This window comes from Leptodactylus fuscus, chromosome 11 (genome assembly GCF_031893055.1).
Source record: "Leptodactylus fuscus isolate aLepFus1 chromosome 11, aLepFus1.hap2, whole genome shotgun sequence".
NCBI classification, from domain to species: Eukaryota; Metazoa; Chordata; class Amphibia; order Anura; family Leptodactylidae; genus Leptodactylus; species Leptodactylus fuscus.
Window position 1 is genome coordinate 32,899,238 of NC_134275.1, and position 23,656 is coordinate 32,922,893.

A 23,656-nucleotide genomic window follows, 5' to 3' on the forward strand; every position below is an offset into this window, starting at 1 on the left:
ACCGAGAAAAGAATTCTGAGAACCGACCTTCATTCTATATGTCCACTTTTAATCTCATTGCTGGACATATCCAGAAGGTTATTCATATCCAACCCACAAGAAATAGACCCTACTGGCAAGTGATTGTCTCCAGAGTCCGTTCCAAAGAAAAATGTCTTCTGCTTGATCTATGGGGAACATTAATATCTAAGAACCTGGCTAAGGATCCTCTGGTACTTGGTGGGCAATCATTGAAGAGTCCAATCATTCAAGAGTATCCTGCAAGTTAATGGTCTAGTTTAGATATTGTAGAGATTATTCTTAGCAATTGTTTCTAGCCCTTCAGTCCAGTTACCATATATTGAGAATCTATAGACACCAATATATTTACTATAGTGTCTGGCAGGGCAATTTTGATGGTCTATCATGAAACTTGTTGACCAATGACTGTCTAAAGATAGCATTGGGCTACTTCCAAGTGCAGCCACTCCCATAACTAAAGCCAGCTTGTCCTATTTTTCCTGGCACTGTAGGCTCATATATTGTTCTCCTTCACATATCCTCCTCTCCTGATCCAACACTCAAGAAAACTAAACAAGTTTAACATCCACAGTTAAATGTGATAACAGACAGGGGTGGTGGATACTCAGTGGAAAGAAATGATACCCCTTATATATACACAGCACTTCTGCCTGGAAATATTCTGCTGAGGGCTCCAGGCAGCCACCTCTGAGGTGGAAACACTGCTGCATGTTCCTGCAGAAACATGGGAAGAATGGGTACTAGTAATAGTCACAGGGCAGACCCTGAGGCACAGGGAGATAAGGTGGCTGGGTTGGATTCCCCTAGTAAGCACCTTAGCCATAATGCTGCACCTGCCCCTGAGAAAAGACATTGGGATACAAGGAAATGTGTTCTCCTTTGGTCCAGACATCCTACGGAATAGAAGAACCTTGCTTGTCTTACAAAAAGGCCAGCAGGATTCTCCACTGCTTTTCGGTTGCTCACCAGCTCTGCACTAAGCGTGCAATAAACCCTGTAATCAATGGTTCGACCCCTTAGAAAGCCTTGCAAGAAGATCGCTGGTCTCTATGATAACAGAGGGGTCAAATCACTTTGTGGCCTTCATTGCTCCTGAGATGCACACCATGTAGAACAGAGTGTGCAGAGGTTGCTGAGTAACATCCTATAGCTTACATAATCGCGTGGTGCATATAGTGCATATACACTAAACCAATAGTAATATAAACTTTCAGCAGACCCCACGTTTTATTCACCATCGCCATTGGCTACTTCATTAAGCCTATCTTGTATAAAAAATGCTACTTACCATGGCTACCCAAGAACCCACTGGAATATTGTGACATGATATATTATCTTTTGCCAAAAGAGAGACCATGAGAACGTCAGATGTGCGCTCCGCACAAAAAAACGTCTGACAAGTAAATGCCCCTTCTCTTCCAGATGAGAGGCCGTGAACTAAAGAGCATAAAAAAATAATACTTTTTAATTACTCCTTTCTTCTTCCAGGGGAACTCACTGTGACTACAAGGGGAGGGGCTAGAGTGATAGCCCCAGAATCTGGCGTGTTGACGGTTGATGATGATGATGGCGAGACATACAGAAGGTTTTTGCCATGTTTGGAAAAGCACACATATATGCATACATCGTTCAGATTCCATATTTTTAACAGGTTTTTTTTTTTTTTTTCATATTTTTTTTTTTTCTTTTGGCAAGCTGCGCTCAGGTAACAAGACCCACGGAGCCGGTGGGTCCCTTGTGAATGTCAAACACACTGAAAGAGACCATTACAAAGAAAAGACACCATAGAAAAGTAACACAGTTCTCGTGTGAATGCGAAACTTGGCGTGAAAGAGAGAAATGCAATTTTTTTTAACATTTTTTTTCTTCCTTTGGTTTTTCTATTTTTTTTCTTTTTTTTTTTTCACTTTTATTGATGAGCGTCTGTCTCGTTTCTATCCTTTGTTGCGTTTTTCACCTCCTTTTGTTCATTAAATAAAATGAGAACACTGGTACCCGTCCTCTTCAGAATCTGTTGGCACCTATCCATTTCCTCCTTCTATGTTTTTGTTTGCTTAGTACACATGTCATGGAGTTGCAGTCCGAAAATAGTACAGCAGTTCGACCCGTTTGGTGCGAGAGAGACTTACCATATAATATACTACTTGCTGCTCTAGCACCAAAATGGTTAATAGGTTTGCAAGCGAAAAATAAATTCTCCAGATCCATCCAGTTCTTCCCACTGCCCCCCTAGTGTTCATTCTTGATATTTTTCCCCTAAAACCTTCCTCCATCAAAAATGTGTTTTTTATTTCTATGTTTACTCGATGGCGATGTTAGGATTAACCGGTGAGGTTGCTCCAGAGCTGTCATTACCCCCGGCTGCCTCCTTTTCCTTTTTGCCACTGTATTGGCCAATGAAGGAGCCATCTTCATTGAACTGGACATCCACGCTGCCACCATAGTCGGCCAAGCTGTCATCACTTCCGAGGGGCTTGACATCACCATTGAGGGAAGGTTGGCTGCTAGTGAACGGTTTCTCATCATTATCACTGAATAGAAATGAAAGGTAAATGTGGTTAGCATTGTTGCTTAATATTTTTAGATTTAGAGGGAACCTGTCATGTCTGAGATGTGGATGGCATGTTATAGAGCAGGAGGAGCTGAGCAGATTGATATATGGTTCTATTGGAAGAAATTCAGTTGAACTTGCGTTTTAGTCATTTGTACAGGTAGGAGTCCAGGACTCCTAAGCGTAGATATAGAATAACATGAATAAGTGACAAGTTATACTGAATCTTTCCCCATTGAATGATATATCAATCTGCTCAGCTCCTCCTGCTCTATAACATATCGTCCACACATCAGACTCCATGTTCGATGTGATTCCCTTATAGCTTTTTAGGACACGCCTGTAGCCACTTATTCTGAATATACTCTTCTATCTTCTAGCCTTCATTCTGTGGTTTGCTGTATGCAATAGCAAGACATGATACCATCAGATGAGCTTGTCTTATCCTTATCTTTTGGGTAAAAATGGGATTGGTTTACTTTTTGTGTAAGGAAACAATGTGGTCAGATGGTATAAAAATGACTGAAGGCACAGAAGGAAGATAGATAGAAAGTTCTATATATCTATAATATGCAACAAAAGAGAAAATAAAATGTTTTGCTCAGCGTTGGACATTTCCGACACCCCATAAACCTATGCTAAGGCATCCATCCTTGTGATATAAAGGGCTAACCTGGCTAAATTTGGTGCAGGACCTGTCTCCTTGTTATACATTATGTCTACCATAGAAACACTAGGACATGAAAATTCTGATGCGTCTATGGTAGAGATGAGCGAACACTGTTCGGATCAGCCGTTCTGAACAGCACGCTCCCATAGAAATGAATGGAAGCACCGGGCACGTACACTTTGCTGGCGACCGGTCGCTGTGCCAGGTGCTTCCATTCATTTCTATGGGAGCGTGCTGTTCGGAACGGCTGATCCGAACAGTGTTCGCTTATCTCTAGTCTATGGTACATAAGCCATTTTTGACTTAAGAAAAACGTACATGACATAAGAAATTTATGCCTGTCCATGCATCAAGGATCGAGGCACCATTTCAGACCGATCACCATCAGATTACCCCTTATCAACAGGAAAGGGAGCACACACCATAATTGTATATTTATCCAGTTTGCAATTTTTTGACCAGCATTTTTAGAATTGTTCATCCCAGTCCAGCATGGTTTATGGGCGTCATGGGCATGACCAAAACTCCGGGTAAATGTTGATTTTTCCAGGTCAAGGGTTTAAATCATAAGGGAAAAATGAGTAAAATGCATCAACATTAAGATATCTGTGCTGTAAGCAAGATGCAGAGGGGTGTACGGCATCTCATGGGTCATAAGGAAGCATATGCATATACGGTATGGAGCATATGGTACAATGCCATGATAAAACATAAAGAACCATGTAAATACTATAGAATACCAAACCATGCACGGAGGCAAAGAAAACGACAGATGGTGACAAGTCTAATAATGTGACAATCCCTATAAAACACAAACCGTTCATGCTAAACAAAGGTACTTAGAAGAGACCTGTCACATTAAAAAGACAGTCTGATCTGCAGGCAGCATGTTATAGAGCAGGAGGAGCTGAGAAGACCGATATATACTCCTATGGGAAAAATTCAGTAAAAATAGCAATTTATTAATTTACATCTGCTTATTCTAGACGTAGGAGTCCAGTGGGCGGTCCTACTCGATTGAAAGAGCTTGCATACAGAGGTTGCTGACTAGGACCGCCCACCAGACTACTAAGACCAGAATAACCACAGATACTGCTATTTTTACTGAATATTTTCCCATAAAACTATATATCAATCTGCTCAGCTCTGCCTGCTCTATAACATGCTGTCCGGAGATGGGACTGATGTTTCAACATGTCAGGTCTCCTTTATAGGACTGATAGAGAGGAAGGTTTCTGGTGCATTTTGGACCATAAGATCTGAACTGGCATATTGGAGGAAACACTATTTCTACATTTTTAGGTCTACAATGTTCTTGTCACTGACTTTCCCGGCTATCAGTCTTTAGACTATGCCCACCAACACTTGGAGACCCTACAGTTCTGACATTTTGGAAGCTTCCATATGGTGTCTCTCTGGGCTGCACTCTATGCTGTGCTGGAGACATCATGGTCCAGGACAGATCCTTAGATGTCATGACTCAGGTGGCCATGTCTATAGATCAGGAGACTAATATTATAATCTCTTTTCCAATGATAGGAATGAGGGTGACATGACTATGAGATCTTCTCCAAATGTAGCTCTGGGACAGTAGGCCCTAGATTGGGATGGTAGGTTACTCTAAGATTCTCTTTAACTATAATGTATATAAACTTATATATTCTACCCAGTCCTTCCTCAGTATAGAAGGTCACGTACATGAAGACAGGGATATGGGAAAGGAAATATTATTTCCATTGACTGCCTTATTTAAAGTCACATAGTAAATGCTATACAATCTGCAGGCAGCATGTTATAGAGCAGGAGGAACTGAGAAGATTGATATATAGATTTGTGGGGAAAGATTTTGTATAGCTTTTCATTTATCCATTGAAGAAGTCCAGTGGGCGGTCCTATCAGTGATTGCCACCTCCTCTCCATGACTGTGTATACAGAGATAGCTGCCAATCACTGTTAGCTCCACCTATTGAACTTCGCCACGTAGAAAGAACAGAGATTTCAATAGATAAATAACAGGTTCTCCTGAATCTTTTCCCACAAACCTATATATCAATCTGCTCAGTTCCTCCTGCTCTATAACAGGCTGCCTGCAGATTGTACAGTATTTTCCATGTCAGAGGTTCCCTTTAAGTCAACTGATGAAGAGTTGTTTCCTAAAGCGCTACTTGAGAAATACCATCATTGGCTAAGATTCGCATTGCCTATAGAGCGCCATCCAAAGGACCAAGTAAGATGGGAATATTCTGCATTCAGAAGCAGGATCTGACATTTGGGCACATGCAGTATAGTTGAAGAGGGAGCGGTATAGAGTTACCAGTGCATGTGCTTTACCTATTTCTAAAGAAGATACTGCTGTTAGAAGAGACAAATGACAGAATGACAGTCACAAGACAGACACAACCACAGACATAGACAACGTATCAGCAGTAAGCATAAAAGGTGCATACGTTATGGCTATATATACCAGAAAATATAGGTTACCAGATGGTTAACAATAAGGGACGGAGCATCTGATCATATACAGTAATGTGCAAAAATCTTAGGCAGCTGTAAAGTAAGAATGCTTTCAGAAATAGAAAGGTTAATAGTTTATTTTTGTCTATTAATTAAATGGCGTGAGTGAATGAAAAAAAGAGAAACGTAAATCCCATCAATATCTGGTGTGACCTTTGCCTTTGGAGGAGGAGTCCTGGAAGTGATGATACGACCCCCACAGAGCACTGATCTCTACATCATTCAGTCTGTCTGGGATTACATGAAGAGACAGAAGGATTGGAGCCTACATCCACAGAAGATCTGGGCTTAGTTCTTGTAGATGGTGGGAACAACCTCGAGTTCCTTCTTAAACTGTCTGCAGGTACTGAGAAGAACTGATGGAAGGCAAAGGGCAAAGGTCACACCGAATATTTATGGCATTACATTTCTCTTTTATTTTATTCATTTCATTTTGGTAATTGATAAAAATAAACTATTAACCCTTCTGTTTCTGAAAACATTCTTGCTTTGAAAGATTTTTCCACCTATGCCTTAAACTTTTGCACAGTCCATATAAAAATCCGACTGCAAAGCAGTAGGAGTCCAACAATAACAGAGCAAGGAGAACAAAGGGAATTGCAGTGTTATGGCCGATATTATACAGAATTCTGTCTCTAAGAATGACTTAGGATATGGGTGTAATAATGAGGGGAGGGGGCGATCCATCGCTCAGGAAGTCCTTCTATTAAGTGGAGTGGCCAGGCGCTATATATACCAGCATCTACCAGGACATAGAGGAGGTCACTGGGGTTCCTGCGTCTAGTCCATGATCAGGGACCTGTGCTATGGTGCTCTCACTAAGACAATCTATAGACCATATGACTGATGGAGAGGGAGATCCTTTTGTCTTGGGCCCTCTCTATGACCCAGCATGTAGTATGATGGTGTCCATGGTTTATTGAAGCCAGCATCATTTGCAGTGGGTAGGTTTTAAGAGAGGATTACCTACTACATGCCTATTATAGAGATTGCTACCTTTGTTATCCGGTATAGGGAAGATAGGGGAAATTCTTGCCTTGCTCCATTACAGGGACTCACTTACTTGTAAAAGTAATACATTTATTAGGAAACAGCTGTGTATACTTCATGGACTTGTTTAAAAGTATAGGATCTCCAATTGTTCTATAGCTTGAGCTTCATAGTGACCCGTCATCTCCAATAAGCCATAATAAAATCATAGGAATACTACAATTTCAATGTTTCCTTATAGGAATGTGTTACAGTAGTCCATAGGAAAACAATGCAGTCGTGATTCATCCACGACTGGTGCATGACGCCATTTTATCATGGTGCCCCCCAGCCACAACATATGCAAAGACAGAATATTATAGTAGACATGCACAAAATAAGTAGATAGAGACATATCAGAACATAAGCACCGACACACGGCTATAACACACATGTATACTATATATCATACATCATGAGACATTTTTGCATTGCAAATGGTGACTTTCAATGTATTGGAAACATCAGCTGAATGCATTGTGGGTGATTTCGGCTCAGCTGTACACATTGACATTGCGTGATCTTGTTACCCTGTCATCCAGAAAATTGTGTAGCATTCTATGAACCGCAATGAGGTGATACACAGAGATAAGCCATGTGTACATATGGCACGCTGCTCTCTATACTGAAGTATATGGCAAGTTCCCATAGTGCTAGGGATGTGCGGGTGACACTGCGAGACTCAGTGTCTTGTCAATTATTAGGATCAAATCAAAAAGATTTGATGGGTCTCAGGTATAGTGCAAGCACAAAGCAGGCCAGTTGTCACCAAAAAGTTGCTATGGACTGCTCCATCCTGGCTGCACCGGTTTTTGTACCAAGAATTTTATAGCATTCACATGTATAAATTCCTATGCCATGAAAACATGTAAATATGGTAATAATGCATGGCTTAGATTGATAGGGGTCTATGAATATGGATCTTATATTTTTAAAGAAGACCTTTCACCACCGCCATAGCTCCTCTTCTTAGTATATATTAATAGGCGCTGCTCCACTGATTCTGGCACAGTTGGAATTTTTTCTTTACCCCCCACCATTCCTGAACAATGTGCCTGATATGCTACGTAGGCTCTGCACTGTCTGGGGAGAAGTATCAGGCTGAAACAGAAAGGGGGCGTGATTCAGAGCTCCAATCAGAAGCAGAGTGCAGAATCACACCCCTTTTCCTGCCCCTCCTGAAAGTGCAGAGCCTAAACAGTGTGTATCACTCACCAAAACTAATAGTACTTATTGCTCAGGAATGGTGGGGGCTAAAGAAAAAATTCCAGCTGTACCAGAATTAATGGAGCAGCAGCTATTAAATGATGCAAAGAGCTGGACTCACCGGAGGTAGTGAAGGGTTCTCTTTAAAGACGTTTTTATATTCTCTTGGACATGGCAGTGTGCATGGACTCGGAGAATTCCAAAAATTTCAGATTATAGACTGTCATCATATATGCTGCCATTTAAGGCAACATATTTACCCTAAAAAAACTGCTCCAAATAATTTTCTCATGGACTCTATAAGATTCTGGGAAAAAAACTCTCCATATGCCATCCTATTAGATCAGAACAGCACAACTCTACAGTTTGGGCCCATATATAGGCAGCACAATAAGCATCTATACAAGAGGGATCCATAACACTAAGGCTATATCCACATTTGCACTGGAGCCCCGATTTAGAGTAGTGTCAGAATACATTAGTTTTTCGTTTGTCTGACCAGATGTATAGAGACAATGGTGCAAATGTGAACAATTGAACACACCCTAATAGTGTAGTGAATCCCATAAAATATTACAGGGAACTAAACTAATCTGTACCTTAGAAGGGTAGTCTCACCTCACAACTATCCACAAAGTAGTTGATAAGGGCCTGATCGCTGGTGGCCTCACCACTTGTACCCCCATGAGAAAGAGGGTGAACATGTGGTCTCCACTCATTCTCTGTGGAACTGATGGAGATGGCCAAGTACAGCACCATAGACTTTGAATAGGGCAGTGGTATGAGCGTTCTATTCAGACAAGGGACACAGGATCCTCATTCTTTTGATCCATAGCGATCACCATAGTGGTTCCCCCATCGATCAAATACTTAACCTCTAATATGTGGATAGGTGATAAGTTGTGATTGTGCAACAACTCCTTTTAGTCCACTTTAGGTGGTAGGACAGGAACTGAAGTTGACCAAGTCCACCACTGATCAAGGGGTTATCCTGAATCTGACCAACTTCTTATACCTCCTGGAGAACAGGCAATGAATGGCACCTCCACTACCCTAACAACAGAACTAGTTGCCTGAGATCCTCAACTGAACTTATTCTTTTCTTCCTGTCCTGACCATGGGTGGGACTGTTGGTGGCAACCTCCACATCTACAATATCAATGAGCTAAAGAGAACTCCCCAAAACAAGACTTCTTCAAGTAATGAAACCAGAATGGACAACTTCACTCAAGAAACCACCAAGTGACTGGAAATGTAGGTCTTGAGTACTTGACATATATATATGTGAATGCTACTAGGACGGTCTCTGTTTAGTAATGCAGCTTTCGGCCAGTTAGCCGTAAGGATTGATAGTCTTCGATCCAGCCACTGAACTGTTACCAGACATTTACTAGCCAGACAATTGCTAGTAGATCCCTAAAATTTTTTGCAAAGGCTGGACGTTGATCTTTTACCATACAAGTGTTCAAGGACAAATACAGCTGCATATAGATTTAAAGGAACATGGCACAATAGGGTGTAAAGTTGATTCAATGAACACCCAGTGTGCAAAAGCGCATCCCCCATCTGTAACAAGGAACTTTACCGTGTGAGAGCAGCTTACCTCTCCAGAGATCTGATGGCAGCATGGACAAGAGAGTGGAGAACGAATGCATAAGGTCAGACATGCCAGTCACACATGTGTGGGCAGAAGCCCCCTCTAGTCTAAACATTGTGTCATATATTGGTCTTTATTTACATTACATTACAATATTGCTCTGTTCCACAGATCAATGTCACAGGTCAGACATGTTGGTCTTAAAGGGATTTCTCTCTCTCTTTTTTTTTTTTTACAAACAGTTGCACTCTCGTCCATAGGTTCTACAGTATTCCAGCAAATGGAACGGAGCTGTAATACCAGGCACAACTATAAACAAGAGTGGCGCTGTAACTAGAAAAAAAACATCATAGGTCATATGATATCTCTTATAGAATTGAGTGCCGGGATCTTTCTTCTATAGAAATATATGGAGAAGATACTATAATAGAGTACAGGTAGTCCTATCTGCAGGCAGCATGGTATAGAGCAGAGCTGAGCAGATTGATATATAGTTGTATAAGAAAAAAAATCAGTAGAACTTGTATTTCATTCATTCATTCATCTCTGCGTATTCTGGGTGTAGGAGTCCAGTGGGCGGTCTATTCATGGACAGCAATCTCTAATAGGACGGTTATACAGGGGCAGCTGCCCATTCCTGAGTAGGACCGCCCACTGGACTCCTAAGCCCAGAATGATCAGAGATAGAAATGAATAATTGACAGGTTATCCTGAACCTTTCATTAATCTGTAGCGCTGCTCCTGCTCTGTAACATGCCGTCTGCAGATAGCACTACACATACAAGGTGACCTATTCTTTACAATGTAATAGTTTTGACTTTACACTTTATAACTGTAGATGAAGTGGTGAAGAACATGAGCATGTGTAGAAATGAATATATACAGATGTAGCAGAGCCGAATTACTCATTGCATTACATGCTATACGAGAAGGCAGAAGAACCGCACAATACGTGGAGAATACTGAATGATAAACGCAACTCTGCTACATAGACAAGATCTTCTGTATTTGTTCATATGTGTATGATACAATAAATGTAGCACGTGATAGAATTCACACCAATGACTTTTATAAACTGCGATAAATGGGGATGTACTTAAAGGCGTCGTCCTGTGGACAGATTTTTGCAAATGTAAGTCACTGAAAATTTTGCAGCGGTTTATACTGTAGATTTCTTCTAACCATCTTAGTGGTGACATCTGTTGTCTTGATCAGTTGCCGCTGGATATGACCATGAATGCAAGGATTGTCTATGGTCTGGGACTTATCGGAAACCCAGCCATGAGTTCCTAATTCCTTCCACAGAAGCAGGCAGTGGTAGGACATGCAGAAGAAGACAACCTGTCCACAATAAGGACATCATGGCTGGGTTTCTGCATTCATGGTCGTATCCATTGGCAACTGATTAAGACAAAGTTCTGTCTAAGATAGTTAGAGAAAATAGAGTATGGGATAGGATATGGGCTGAAATAGCCACAGCCACTACACTATATACAGAACCATCTGCTACCAGCTCCATACACGGTGTAGATAGTTTTTGGCCTCTGCTGATTTGATATTGATGACCTATCCTAAGGATGGGCCATCAAAACCATATCCATGTGCGGTATTATATACTGCTAGATAGGCGAGAGAGTGCTTAATTCAGAGCAATATCAGATTTGCCGGTATGCGCCCTGGTGCTGTAGATATTGGTGTTGTTAGTTTGGGCACTGATATCTCTTCACTGTCAGAAGGGCGCGTATTACAGTCTAGCGTCATCACTGGGCAGTGAGGAATGTTCCCCTGACAGTAGTCTTCCATAGCCTTGTACTGTCAGAAGGGCAGGTCTTATAGTCGAGCGTCATCACTGGGCAGTGAGGGACATCCCCTGACAGTACTCTTCCATAGCCTTGTACTGTCAGAGAGGCGATTCTCACTGCTATTATGCTTTTCTATAAGGCTGGTCCTTCTGACAGTGGAGAGATATCGGTCCCCAAACCAGCAGCCCTTATACATCTGAGGACATGAAAGTTCCTTATTAGAAAGCAGTTACATAGGTTAGGAGCTGTCCGCGGTGCTGAACACTGACTACGGTACTTTAGTTTCTGGTTTGGAGGACTCTCTAGATAATAAAACAGGACATACATACTCTATGTGACAGTACAGTATTTTTCTTATTTAGTGCTATACTAAGTTATCCTCTGTAGTATTTGCAATGACAACACAATGACTTTCTCCACCATTGGACTGCCCTCCGCACATTTGCATTGATTTATCATTTGGATAGAGAACTGGTTGTTGCTCATTTTAGAACGGCCTGGAAGCAATTCTGAATTAATCTTGTTCTGTTCCCCCTCACTCTGAGCCGCACAGAAATTGCCAAATCTGAAGACACAAATAATATTTGCATAATAATCTGCACCAGATGTCGGAAAAGTCTGTTCTATCTTGTGTAACGCAGAAAGCGAAATCTGGCGTAATTACACCCAAACACTTTTTTCTTCATGACATGTGTCATAAAAATATACTGTACCCATATTTCAGAAAATTAAAATGCTATAAATAATTAGTAAAATATGCAAATGATAGATATATATATTACAGCCCATACAGATTCATTCTCATCGTTCTAGCCATATAAGGAAATCTGATAGGAGCTAGTTTGGATTTTATCATCTTGAAGTTCAGTATCTGTATTATAATTTAGATAAGGTTCTATAAATTCAGAACATATTGGATTATGTTCAGATCTCGTCTAACTTTAAACATTGATGTGCCCAAAATATAAAGATGTACCTTGTTATGTAAGACTTTCATATAGGTTATTCAACATAAAATGTCTATGAGGAGGACCTCAGGGTCTCGAAGCCCCATGTACGTATACCATATACCAACATGAAGGGGCACAGTGCTCTATGAAGTGTCTGAATCCAAGGAAATCCGTCCACACTATCAAAAGAAGCTAAAACCACAATCCCCAAGAGGTTTCGGTGCCCTATTGATCTATGTGTCCCTAGGCATCGCCTACCAAGATGCCTACAGGTCAACTGATGACTATTGGTCAGTTTGTCCATTACTTGCTTGCACTATATTCACTAAACACGCTTTTTTTGTACCTGTACTCCCCAAATGTTTCATCCTTCATTGGACGAGCTTCAGAATCCACTTGGGTGTCTTCTTTATCCTTCACTGTATAAAAACAATGTCAAGACATGGAGTATGGCATAAAAAATTGGAATTTAGAACATATGACCGGTTAGTTTGGAACATAGGGTATATCAATGTAAAAGACACCCGAAGATGAGTTCCCTAAATATTTTGGTTGGTTCTGGGACCACCATGGGGTCAACTTTTTCACCTTCAGTGCCCACTGTGGCATGTAGCCTTTTGATTTTCCCTCCAAGCTTGTAAGGTGGTGAATTAAAGAGAGTCAAAGTGACTTAGAAATCTCAAAAATTTTTTGAAATTGCTCAAATTTCCCATAAATTTAAATATCTGAGGGATAGGAAAAAATTCAAAAATGATCATTTTTATTAATGGCGTATTCTCTTCACGGACATTTATGTCCTATCCACGTCTGCACGTGCTCAGCTATTCAGAACCCACTTAGAAGGGAATAGAGGGAGATGTGCATGCGCAGTCTCAATTCCATTCAGAGTGGTATGCCAGTCCTTCTTAAATTGAGTCCCTCATCCGTTGATTCCAAAATGAACATCATAACCTGAGACCTTAACTGTATGCGAAATCAGTCATTTGTTCCATATGAAAAATGAAAAAAATTTAGATATTGATCAAATATTGATATAACAAATCCTTACACGTAAAAGTCAGAAAGGTTATCTAGGGTCCTGAAAAGTGTATACCCGAAAAATAACATGGAGCCACTCAGACCTGGTATCCAAAAAGAGCAGCTCATCCTGGCTCAGATAAAGAGAAGTGCAGACTGTACCCTGTGGATATGCCATCCATATCTGTGACGAGAATCCCCTATAATTCTACAAATTGCAAATAACTCTGATTCGCTGCAGACTTAGAAGCTGGTAAATTATTGATGTGATCAATTTTACTGGCGATACATCGAGTCTTTGTAGGTTCTAGAGTTGTAGAGACTCTCTAGACTCTCTGAAGTCCAAGCTACTAGGAGACAAATCTGCTGGGAATTGACTCCCCCGATGTAACTCTCCTTATCTCTCCTCTTGTAACAGAGATATCCCATTCATTCATTGGTAAATATGAAACATGAATGACTTTTAGTCTGAGCATTGTATCTGCTGCAGTAAGAATGTCCAAATACCGAATACTGGAAAGTTGTTCTTTCTTATGACATGGACTGAACATTCCCTCCCAGTCACTGCACAATATAATCAGGGATCACCCCACCATGTAGGCATAATGTGGACTATGAGGAATGATGGGGCTGAATGGGGACGGGCCTCCTAATAATCACCTGTCCCCATGCAGATTGCACACTCAATGTCATTGCACATATGAATGGAAGTTTCACGTCATTGTATTGTCGATCAGTTAGATGCCAACTTACCCGAATATTTTCCACCTTTACTACGCTTAATGAAGCAAATGATGACCAGGATGAGGAGAAGCAGAACAATAGCACTTATCATACCAATAAACCAGCCCTGGGTGGCAAAGCCCTTCTCATCTGGGAGAGCTGGGAGAGAAGACGACACATGGTTAATGGACTGACTGGGAGCAGGTATCAAGTCTATCTATCTATAGACATACATATCATCTATCTATCTATCTATCTATCTATCTATCTATCTATAGACATACATATCATCTATCTATCTATCTATCTATCTATTTATCTATCTATCATCTATCTATCTATCTATCTATCATCTATCTATCTATCTATCTATTATCTATCTATCTATCTATCTATCTATCTATCATCTATCTATCTATCTATCATCTATCTATCTATCTATCTATCTATCTATTATCTATCTATCTATCTATCTATCTATCTATCTATCATCTATCTATCTATCTATCTATTATCTATCTATCTATCTATCTATCATCTATCTATCTATCTATCTATCTATCTATCTATCATCTATCTATCTATCTATCTATCTATCTATTATCTATCTATCTATCTATCTATCTATAATCTATCTATCTATCTATCTATCTATCTATCTATCTATCTATCTCCTATCTATCTATCTATCTATCTATCTATCTATCTATCTATCATCTATCTATCTATCTATTACATATCTATCTCCTATCTATCTATCTATCTATCTATCTATCTATCTATCTATCTATCATCTATCTATCTATCTATCTATCTATCTATCTCTCTATCAGAAATAAATTACTATTTGGTTAGCCTTAAGCATTGTCTCCTACCTGATGGTAAAGTGTGAGTCTCGACTGCCCAGATTTCCTCGAACCGAGTGTGATTTAACGCCAAAATACGAACAAAATAATTTTCACCAGGTTGCAGCTCGACAATTTTGAATTCGGCTTCAGAAGCGTTCACATCATATTGCTGCCATAGGTCACCTGAATGGAGAATGGGAAGAGTTATTACCTGCCTGGAAGTTACTAGAGGGGAGTCCTTAATTCAGCCCCTCATTTATTAGCTCCAAGCAGTGATTCCCACCTCTATACATTACATTGGTGGCTTGAGTAGGAGACAGCCTTAGTGATGTTCATACACTCTATGAACAAGAATTGTCTTTGTGAGATAGTTAATTGTCTTGACAAGAATGGGGATTCTGTGTCCCTTGCTTGAATGGGGTAATAGCCGTATATGTGCACGTGAGAACTGCACTCTGCTATCTCCATTATTTAGGGCGGCGTAGCAATGGTTATGCATAAACATTGCTCCATGAATACGGGGGGCACAGTAAGAGGTGGCCAGAGGTAGCCTTGTTGAGTAGATAGCATCCATAATCCAGCCCCAAATATTATATAGTCAAGTTATTTTGTTCTATTTTACTTACTGCTTTTGTTCCTCATCTGTATTTTGAGTTCAACATTTCTCTGTCCATCCAATGGTCTCCACTTTATGGTGATACCTTTAGATGTCATTGCAACTGAAATGTTCAGAACTGGTGGAAATTCTGAAGATAAAACAGAAAAAATAATATGAACAAGAAGGACAAAAATAATAAGGACAGGGCAAGCATAGGACATTGTAGCTATATATTTAGCTTTTAGTGGAGGTAGAGGTAAAAAAATAAAAACAGGGAAAGTGATGGAGGTAACAAAAACAGAGAAGAAGCAAGAGAAGGGAGAGAAGAGGAGAGGAGAGGGGAAGGGAGAGGGGAGAGGAGAAGAGAGGGGGAGGAAGGGAGAGGGTAGAGGAGGAGAGGAGAGGGAAGGGAGAAGGGAGAGGGGAGAGGAGAGGGAAGGGAGAGGGTAGGGGAGGAGAGGGAAGGGAGAGAAGAGGAGAAAAGAGAGGGAGGAAGGGAGAGGGGAGGAGAGGAGAGGGAAGAGAAGGGAAAAGGGAGAGAGGAGAGGGGGAGGAAGGGAGAGGGTAGGGGAGGAGATGGAAGGGGGAGGAAGGGAGAGGGGAGGAGAGGAGAGGGAAGGGAAGGGAAAAGGGAGAGGGGAGAGGAGAGGGGGAGGAAGGGAGAGGGTAGGGGAGGAGAGGGAAGGGAGAGGGGAGAGGAGAGGGGGAGGAAGGGAGAGGGGAGGAGAGGAGAGGGAAGGGAGAGAGGAGAGGAGAGGGGGAGGAAGGGAGAGGGTAGGGGAGGAGAGGAGAGGGAAGGGGGAGAGGAGAGGAGAGGGGGAGGAAGGGAGAGGGTAGGGGAGGAGAGGAAAGGGAAGGGGGAGAGGAGAGGGGGAGGAAGGGAGAGGGTAGGGGAGGAGAGGAGAGGGAAGGGGGGGAGGAAGGGAGAGGGTAGGGGAGGAGAGGAAAGGGGGAGAGGAGAGGGGGAGGAAGGGAGAGGGTAGGGGAGGAGAGGGAAGGGAAGGGAGAGGGGAGAGGAGAGGAGGGGGGAGAGGAGGGGGGGAGGAAGGGAGAGGGCAGGGGAGGAGAGGAGAGGGGGAGGAAGGGAGAGGGTAGGGGAGGAGAGGAGAGGGAAGGGGGAGAGGAGAGGAGAGGGGGAGGAAGGGAGAGGGTAGGGGAGGAGAGGAAAGGGGGAGAGGAGAGGGGAAGGAAGGGAGAGGGTAGGGGAGGAGAGGGAAGGGAAGGGAGAGGGGAGAGGAGAGGAGGGGGGAGAGGAGGGGGGGAGGAAGGGAGAGGGTAGGGGATGAGAGGGGAGGGAAGGGAGGAGGGGAGGGGAGAGGAGAGGGGGAGGAAGAGAGAGGGTAGGGGAGGAGAGGAGAGGGAAGCGAGAAGGGAGGCGATGAGAGGAGAAAAGAGAGAGAAGAGAAAAGAGAATGAACAAAACAAGAAGAAGAGAGGAGGAAAATGAAGGGAGAAGAGAAGAGTATTGGGGATTGGAAAGAGAATAAAGAAGAGGAGAGGAGAAGAGCTGGGAAAGTAGTGGCAATAATGAGATGACAGGATAAGAAAGGGGCAGAAAAGAAGAAAAAGTAGTGTAAATAACAAGAAAAAAAAGAATAGATCAGAAGATAAGTCTAGAAAGGAGAGAAGCATCCTGAGACAAGGGGGACAAATGAGACGACAGGGTAATAAAGGAGAACAGAGGAGATGAGAAATGAGCAGATGGAAGGGGGTGAAGAAACGGCAGTTGTATATAGCCTTGTTACCCAGGTTACATCAGAAAGTCTGACTTCATAGCAAAAGCTATGATAATGTGTGAAATTCCAAAACTAGAAGTGACACATTCATGAGCTCCTAGAACCATGCATTATTTGGGCTGAGACATCCAAAGACCTCCATGTGTCTCACCTAGTTCTTTCATGGTGCTGCCCACTATCTCAGCAGGTAGACTTTCTCTTTCAGAGTTCTTGGCATAAACATAGAACTTGTAAGTATCTTTGGTGCTCATGTTGTGGAACGTCCAATTCTGCTGAGATGGGTCATTGATCGTCTGCAGCAAAAATGAGTCGGCATTGCTCACTGTGCGGAGACAGAAGTGAAGTGAGTAACAAAATACAGGATTTTATAAGATGATGATAAGAGTATGTCAGTAACCCTGACCACCTACCTAGATGGTGAGAAATCTTATAGCCTGTTAGGATGCCATTGGGATGTTCAGGTGGCCCCCAAAATAGTGCCAAAGAGGAGTCAGAAAGACGTTCAACCCGCAGACTGGTAGGTGGTGATGGGACTACAAAAAACACCAGAAACTTAGGATGTAAATGCTAAACTAAACTTTGTATAGCTTCCCCTTGAGTGGGCACCAGCACTGTAATAATAGGCAAATAGTATGCTAGTAGTAGGGATGAACCTATATAAGTGCTCCCCTAGTAGTGCCAGTAGTGTGCCTAGTAGTGCCAGTAGCAGTGCCAGTAGTAGTGCCAGTAATATACTAATGTTCTTACCATCACGATAACCATAGAAGGAAGCCCATAGAATAATGTTAGTCCTAACATATGAATAGCCATAGGTAGTGCTAGTAATATGGCAGCCAATACTTAACAGTGTCCATTGTATTGCTGCCGTCCTTAGTGTTTTCCTTGCCATCTTCATCTCCATTGAGGGTTAGGAAATTACTTGAATGACTTATGATATCAGATACATTATATATTTCTGAACTTACCCCCTTCATCTGTTCGGATAGTCTGGGACTCACTTCCGTCACCTTCTCCTTTCCCATTGAGTACATGGACTGTCACTGTATAGTTGGTGAAAGGATTCAGACCATAAATGGATGCATGGGTAACATTGCCATGAACGGTTAACCTCTTTCTGTGCTTTTCATTTTGAGCAACGTATTGTACCTGTGAGGATATACACACGACTTATAGGAGGTGGGATAAAGCAATATCTGTACATAGTCATTTCTAATATCTATCACAGTATATTAACGTTAGGCTTATTGCTAACCTCAAGAACCATACCCTAGAGCGGAGCTTGGTGTTGCTCCTTAAAGAAAACCTTTCACAACACCCCCAAGTCCAGCTCATTACATCATTTAATAGCTGCTACTTCACTATTTCTGGCTCAGTGAGAACTTTTTCTCTAGCCCCCACCATTCCTGAGCAATAAGTGATGTTAGCTTTGGCACCTCATATGCCATTTAGGTTCTGGTGTCTGGTGATGGTAGGAGCTAGACAAAAAAAATTCCAACTGCATCACGGGATATGTCATCAGTATCAGCTCGGATCAGATAGCTGGACCCTGTGCTGATCAGTTGTCTTACGAGGTATATGGCCGGAAGCAGCTGGAATGGGAGCAGAGCTGCATTTCCAGGTGCCTCCGCTGCATTGTTCTGTCCGTTCAGACCTATCCTAAGGATATGACATCAGCAGATAAATCTCAGAAATCCCCTTTGAGTAGTTTTACTTACCACAAATCCCTTCAGTCTGCCATTTAAGCCTTCCTTTTGCACTGGTAGCCATGCCACTTTGATCGTGCTGTCATTAATAGTCTCTAGTCCTATATTTTCAGGGATAATGTCGGGATCTACAAAGAGAATATATGAAAAAGTTTTTTATATTTACGGATTGTAGAACTCTCAAAAAAGTCTGAAAAATGTTATGGAAAATGGCTATAGAGGGGCTGTCTCATCTAAACTCCATGCCAAAGACAGGAGATGTGAACGTCATGGGGAAAGGTCTTCTCCCCTTCTCTATTAGCCACAGAAAAGAAGGGCATAAAGTAGTTCTCACTCCTTCTCTATTAGCCACAGAAAAGAAGGGCATAAAGTAGTTCTCACTCAGATGGACCCAGAGACCATCCATGGCATCACAATGCGAGTAATATATACAAGATTTGGAAATACAAAAATAATAAGTAGATAAGGGCAGAGTAATGAAAAATGTGTGACCTATGTCTGCTCTCCAAGATGACTGGTAGCATACTGCTGGTCTAACAATAGAGAACGGGGAATGTAACACGTAAGTATTGGCAGGACTAGACTATTTGGTAATGACATCTGGAAGTGCTTTAGGAGCAGGGACTATAGGGGACAACCATCTTCTGATCTCTATCCTAGGTGGTAGACCATCTCTCAAGTGTTTGCCCTTACCCTAGACTACAGTAATGTTCCAGTAGACTAATATCCCTCCAATGGATGCTCAGGTCTGCTACTAGGCTCCTCCACCACACTTCTAATCCTCCTACACCTTCCCTCCCTACCTGTCTTCTCAGATGGTTGTATACAGATGGTTGTATAGGCCATCTGTAACTCTTACATCTTATGTTTTGTATGGTGCATTGGGGCATTTTATATTCATGCCCTTTCTTTTGCATTGGCCATTGACATGGAAGATGATGACACTTACAGTCTTCTCCTGAGTATCCGGTGACATGGGCAGGCTCTGGACCCTTGCCAAGGTCATTCACAGACTGGACTTTGATGTCATAGGGTACAAATGTCTTGGTGTCCTTTACAAGTACATAATTCTCTGTGACTTTCTCTTCCCTCCACTCCTCGTTCTGATTCTGCCGCCTCCACTTTACAATATACGCAAATCCAGGTCCATTCCAATCGATTCCTTTCATAGGCTAAGAATATTATATTTAGTCATGTATACAATATATAGGTCCCAAAAATGTCTACAAGCTGAGGTTGATGGATCTAAGATTATCTCTATGTCTCTGCTTAGAACTTTAGTATTATGGTATTGTATGGTATGGTACGGTATTACTGTATGGTATAGTATGGTATTGTATGGTATTGTATGGTATGGTATGGTATGGTACGATATTACTGTATGGTATAGTATGGTATGGTATTGTATGGTATGGTACGGTATTACTGTATGGTATAGTATGGTATGGTATGGTATTGTATGGTATGGTATGGTATGGTACGGTATTACTGTATGGTATAGTATTGTATGGTATGGTATGGTATGGTACGGTATTACTGTATGGTATAGTATGGTATGGTATTGTATGGTATGGTATGGTATTATGGTATGATGTGGTTTTCTGGTATGATTATGGTATGGTATTAAATTATGGTATGATATTATGGTAAGCTATTTTATGGTAAGATATGGCATTATGGTATGGTATTTTGGTATGGTGTGGCATCATCTGCTATGGTATTGCATGGTATAGTATTATAGCATGATATGATATTTTGGTGTGATATTATGGTATGGTGTTATGATATAGTATTATGGTATGGTATTATGGTAAGATTTTTTGACATGGTACAATTGCATGGTATTATGTCGTGATATTACAGTATGGTGTGGTATTATGGGATGATATTACAGTATTATACTATGGTATGTTTCCATTGATTGACATGGATGATGCCTCTTGAGTCATTCATAGGCACTACAAAATCTCATGTCATGCGGCTTAGACAAGAACCAGCATATTTACAGTGTGGCCTGGGCATTTGTGTTTTCTGTATGTACCCTGGTTGTCCCTGGTTAACCTAAATGTTAGAGAAGGAGTGGCACATTCCCTGCCCCCCATGAGAAAACACACTGCACATGCACGCTTCTCTTCTGCAGTGTGCAAGGCTTGTAGCGGACCATGCATGACATATGAAACTTCATCCATGTCAATCTACAGACCCAAGTCTGGCTCATCATTATGATCTGGTAATGCCCAAGGACACAATTTCCATACAGTGCTGAAGATCTCCTAACTTCAGTTTATGAGGTACTGGGGAATATTAGCTATAGCTATTTTCCTAACATACACCAAAAATTTTAGGCAGGTGTGGAAAAAAGGCTGCAATTTAAAGAATGCTTCATCTATAGAAGGGAGAAAAGATAAATCTAAGTCCCATTAATATTTGGTATGACCTTTGCCCTTTTGTGGAGGAGTTCTGGCAGTGATGATATGGCCCCACAGGGCCCTGATCTCTACATCATCCAGTCTGTCTGGGACTATATGAAGAGACAGAAGGATTGTAGCATGCCTATATCCACAGAAGATCTGGGCTTAGTTCTCCAAGATGGCAGGAACACACACACCCTTGCCAATTTCCTTCAAAAACTGTCTGCAAGTGTACCGAGAAGAACTGATGGTAGGCAAAGGTCACCCCAAATATTAATGGGATTTACTTTACTTTTTTCTTCATTCACTTTATTTTGTTATTTGACAAAATAAAAACACCTCTATTTCTAAAAGCCCCCTTATGTTACAGCAGTTTTTCCATTCCTGCCAAACACTTATGCACAGTATTGTACATCATGGTGGAAATTCTGTACAGAGACAAAACCAAGTCCAACTAGAACATTTCCTTTTACCATCTTCCAGCTCCAAAATGTTGACTTACCTTCCAAGTGATCTTCATGTTGTTTGGCTCCGTACCTTCTCCTCGGACATCAGTGGGATTCTTTGTGGGAGCTACAATGAAAGTAGTCAACACAACACTCATTAAAGATACCCTTTTGTTACAAGATAGGAGTCAATAGTTTGGTTATCCTAGTGGAATACATTGACTAATTTGTACATGTTCATTTTCCATCTTCATCACCTGCTTCAGGTGTCCTAACACGATCAGATCCTTTGCTTCCATTGCTTGGCCCTAGTTCATTCATAGCAATGACTCGGAACTGGTAGTTGACATAGGGCGAGAGGGTCAGACGGGCTGAGTTCTCGTCTCCATTTACCCGTGTTAGTTCATGCCATGTTCCTGGCTCGAAGCTGTCTTCTTCAAACTCTATGATAAACTCTATTTTCCAAAAATGAGCATAAAGTCAGCATTAAGAAGAATAACATTGTTCCAACAAGTCCATTCTTATGTTCTATTATTGTTAGAAAGAATTTGTACATTTAGGGAACTGGTTAGGACAAGAGCCAGTTCTAGTGGTGGATTTTACCATGAATGGGGCTGTTATTGTCTTCTCCTGGGGTCCAGGTGAGGATGACGCTTGTGTCCTGACGGTCAGAAAGCTCCAAATCGTAGGGAGGTTCTGGAAGATCTGGACAAATTAAATAAAAGATTGAAGAATATCCAGAATGATCCATTTACAGATATTATATTATCTCTATATGTTCAAATTAATTTTTTTAGAAGATAAAACGTAAAAAAAAAAATAGTGATACAATAACGTCAAAATCTTATAATAATTCTTTACTACTGAGCCATGTGCACCATATGGTGCCAACATATGGAACAGATCTTCTCCCCTAGAAGTAATGCTTCTAAGAAGGAACATCTCCATACTTTGGCATCCAGTGGAGCACACTATGATTATATCTGTCAGATTTATTATGCCTCCATATGAGATCATAGTCAAGCAAAGGTACAATATGGCTCCATACTGTTCTCTGGATCCTGTGTTATGATTTTCTACCACCAGGATGCAGCCATAACATGGTCACCTGTCAGAATGACGACATATGGCCAATAAGGTGTATAAAGAATAACAGGACTCATTGGACGTCATACTCGGTTTCGAACAAATTGAGTCAAGTGCTCTTCGGTTTATCTTAGTGAATTTAGGAGTCAGTCCAACTTTTATTCCAATGAAAAGCCATAAAAAACTCATTTGTCATTATTCAGATATTTTCTGTCTTTTTTTCTGCAGCGCTATGTACAGCATTTGACCATTGTTGCCTGTGGTTGGCTCTACCAGTCACTTTTCAGTATGGCATGTCACAACTTCAGCAATGTCACCACAGACCAATGGTTGACCATGGACTGGTGGTACAGGATCCTAAAAATCCCCATAAAACCTCTTTAATACCCAAATGTTCCAGACTGCCATAGTTACAGACATCTACTTCAGTAAATGATACCTTTGGAAGAATTATAGAATTGGAGTGATACACATAGCAGACACTTTTAGACATCAGGGACATGGCCATATTACAGCACCCATAGTCTTCTATGAGACTTTACTGTAGCTCTCTGTACTTCCATTTTTATGTTGTAATTGACCATTGGATAATTCTTTACAATGAAACTGCAACATTTCAAAGAATGTAGAATAACTTTGCAATATGGTGGTGTTTGGAGCACCATGTGGTACCAAGCAAAAGAATGAGGTCTGTAGTTGAAAGTGCAGGGACTCCATGAGCCTCTGCACAGCTTCCTTCACATTACTT

The 23,656-nt window shown here is 41.4% G+C and overlaps 1 protein-coding gene across 2 annotated transcripts in view; it reads right to left on the reverse strand.

The window, feature by feature from the left end:
• Positions 1 to 238: 238 nt before the first annotated feature.
• Positions 239 to 23,656, reverse strand: part of L1CAM (L1 cell adhesion molecule) — a 143,417-nt gene continuing 119,999 nt past the window's right edge. For both annotated transcript variants that reach the window (XM_075260170.1, XM_075260169.1), the window contains 13 exons: positions 22,426 to 22,527; positions 22,080 to 22,277; positions 21,879 to 21,949; positions 19,915 to 20,137; positions 18,978 to 19,093; positions 18,228 to 18,408; positions 17,673 to 17,795; positions 17,414 to 17,584; positions 15,555 to 15,674; positions 14,956 to 15,111; positions 14,111 to 14,239; positions 12,687 to 12,759; positions 239 to 2,552 (listed from right to left, as the gene is read on the reverse strand). In XM_075260170.1, coding sequence (XP_075116271.1) covers positions 2,321 to 2,552; positions 12,687 to 12,759; positions 14,111 to 14,239; positions 14,956 to 15,111; positions 15,555 to 15,674; positions 17,414 to 17,584; positions 17,673 to 17,795; positions 18,228 to 18,408; positions 18,978 to 19,093; positions 19,915 to 20,137; positions 21,879 to 21,949; positions 22,080 to 22,277; positions 22,426 to 22,527 — 1,895 coding nt within the window. In that variant the 3' untranslated portion in view covers positions 239 to 2,320. The remainder of the gene's footprint in view (positions 2,553 to 12,686; positions 12,760 to 14,110; positions 14,240 to 14,955; positions 15,112 to 15,554; positions 15,675 to 17,413; positions 17,585 to 17,672; positions 17,796 to 18,227; positions 18,409 to 18,977; positions 19,094 to 19,914; positions 20,138 to 21,878; positions 21,950 to 22,079; positions 22,278 to 22,425; positions 22,528 to 23,656) is intronic.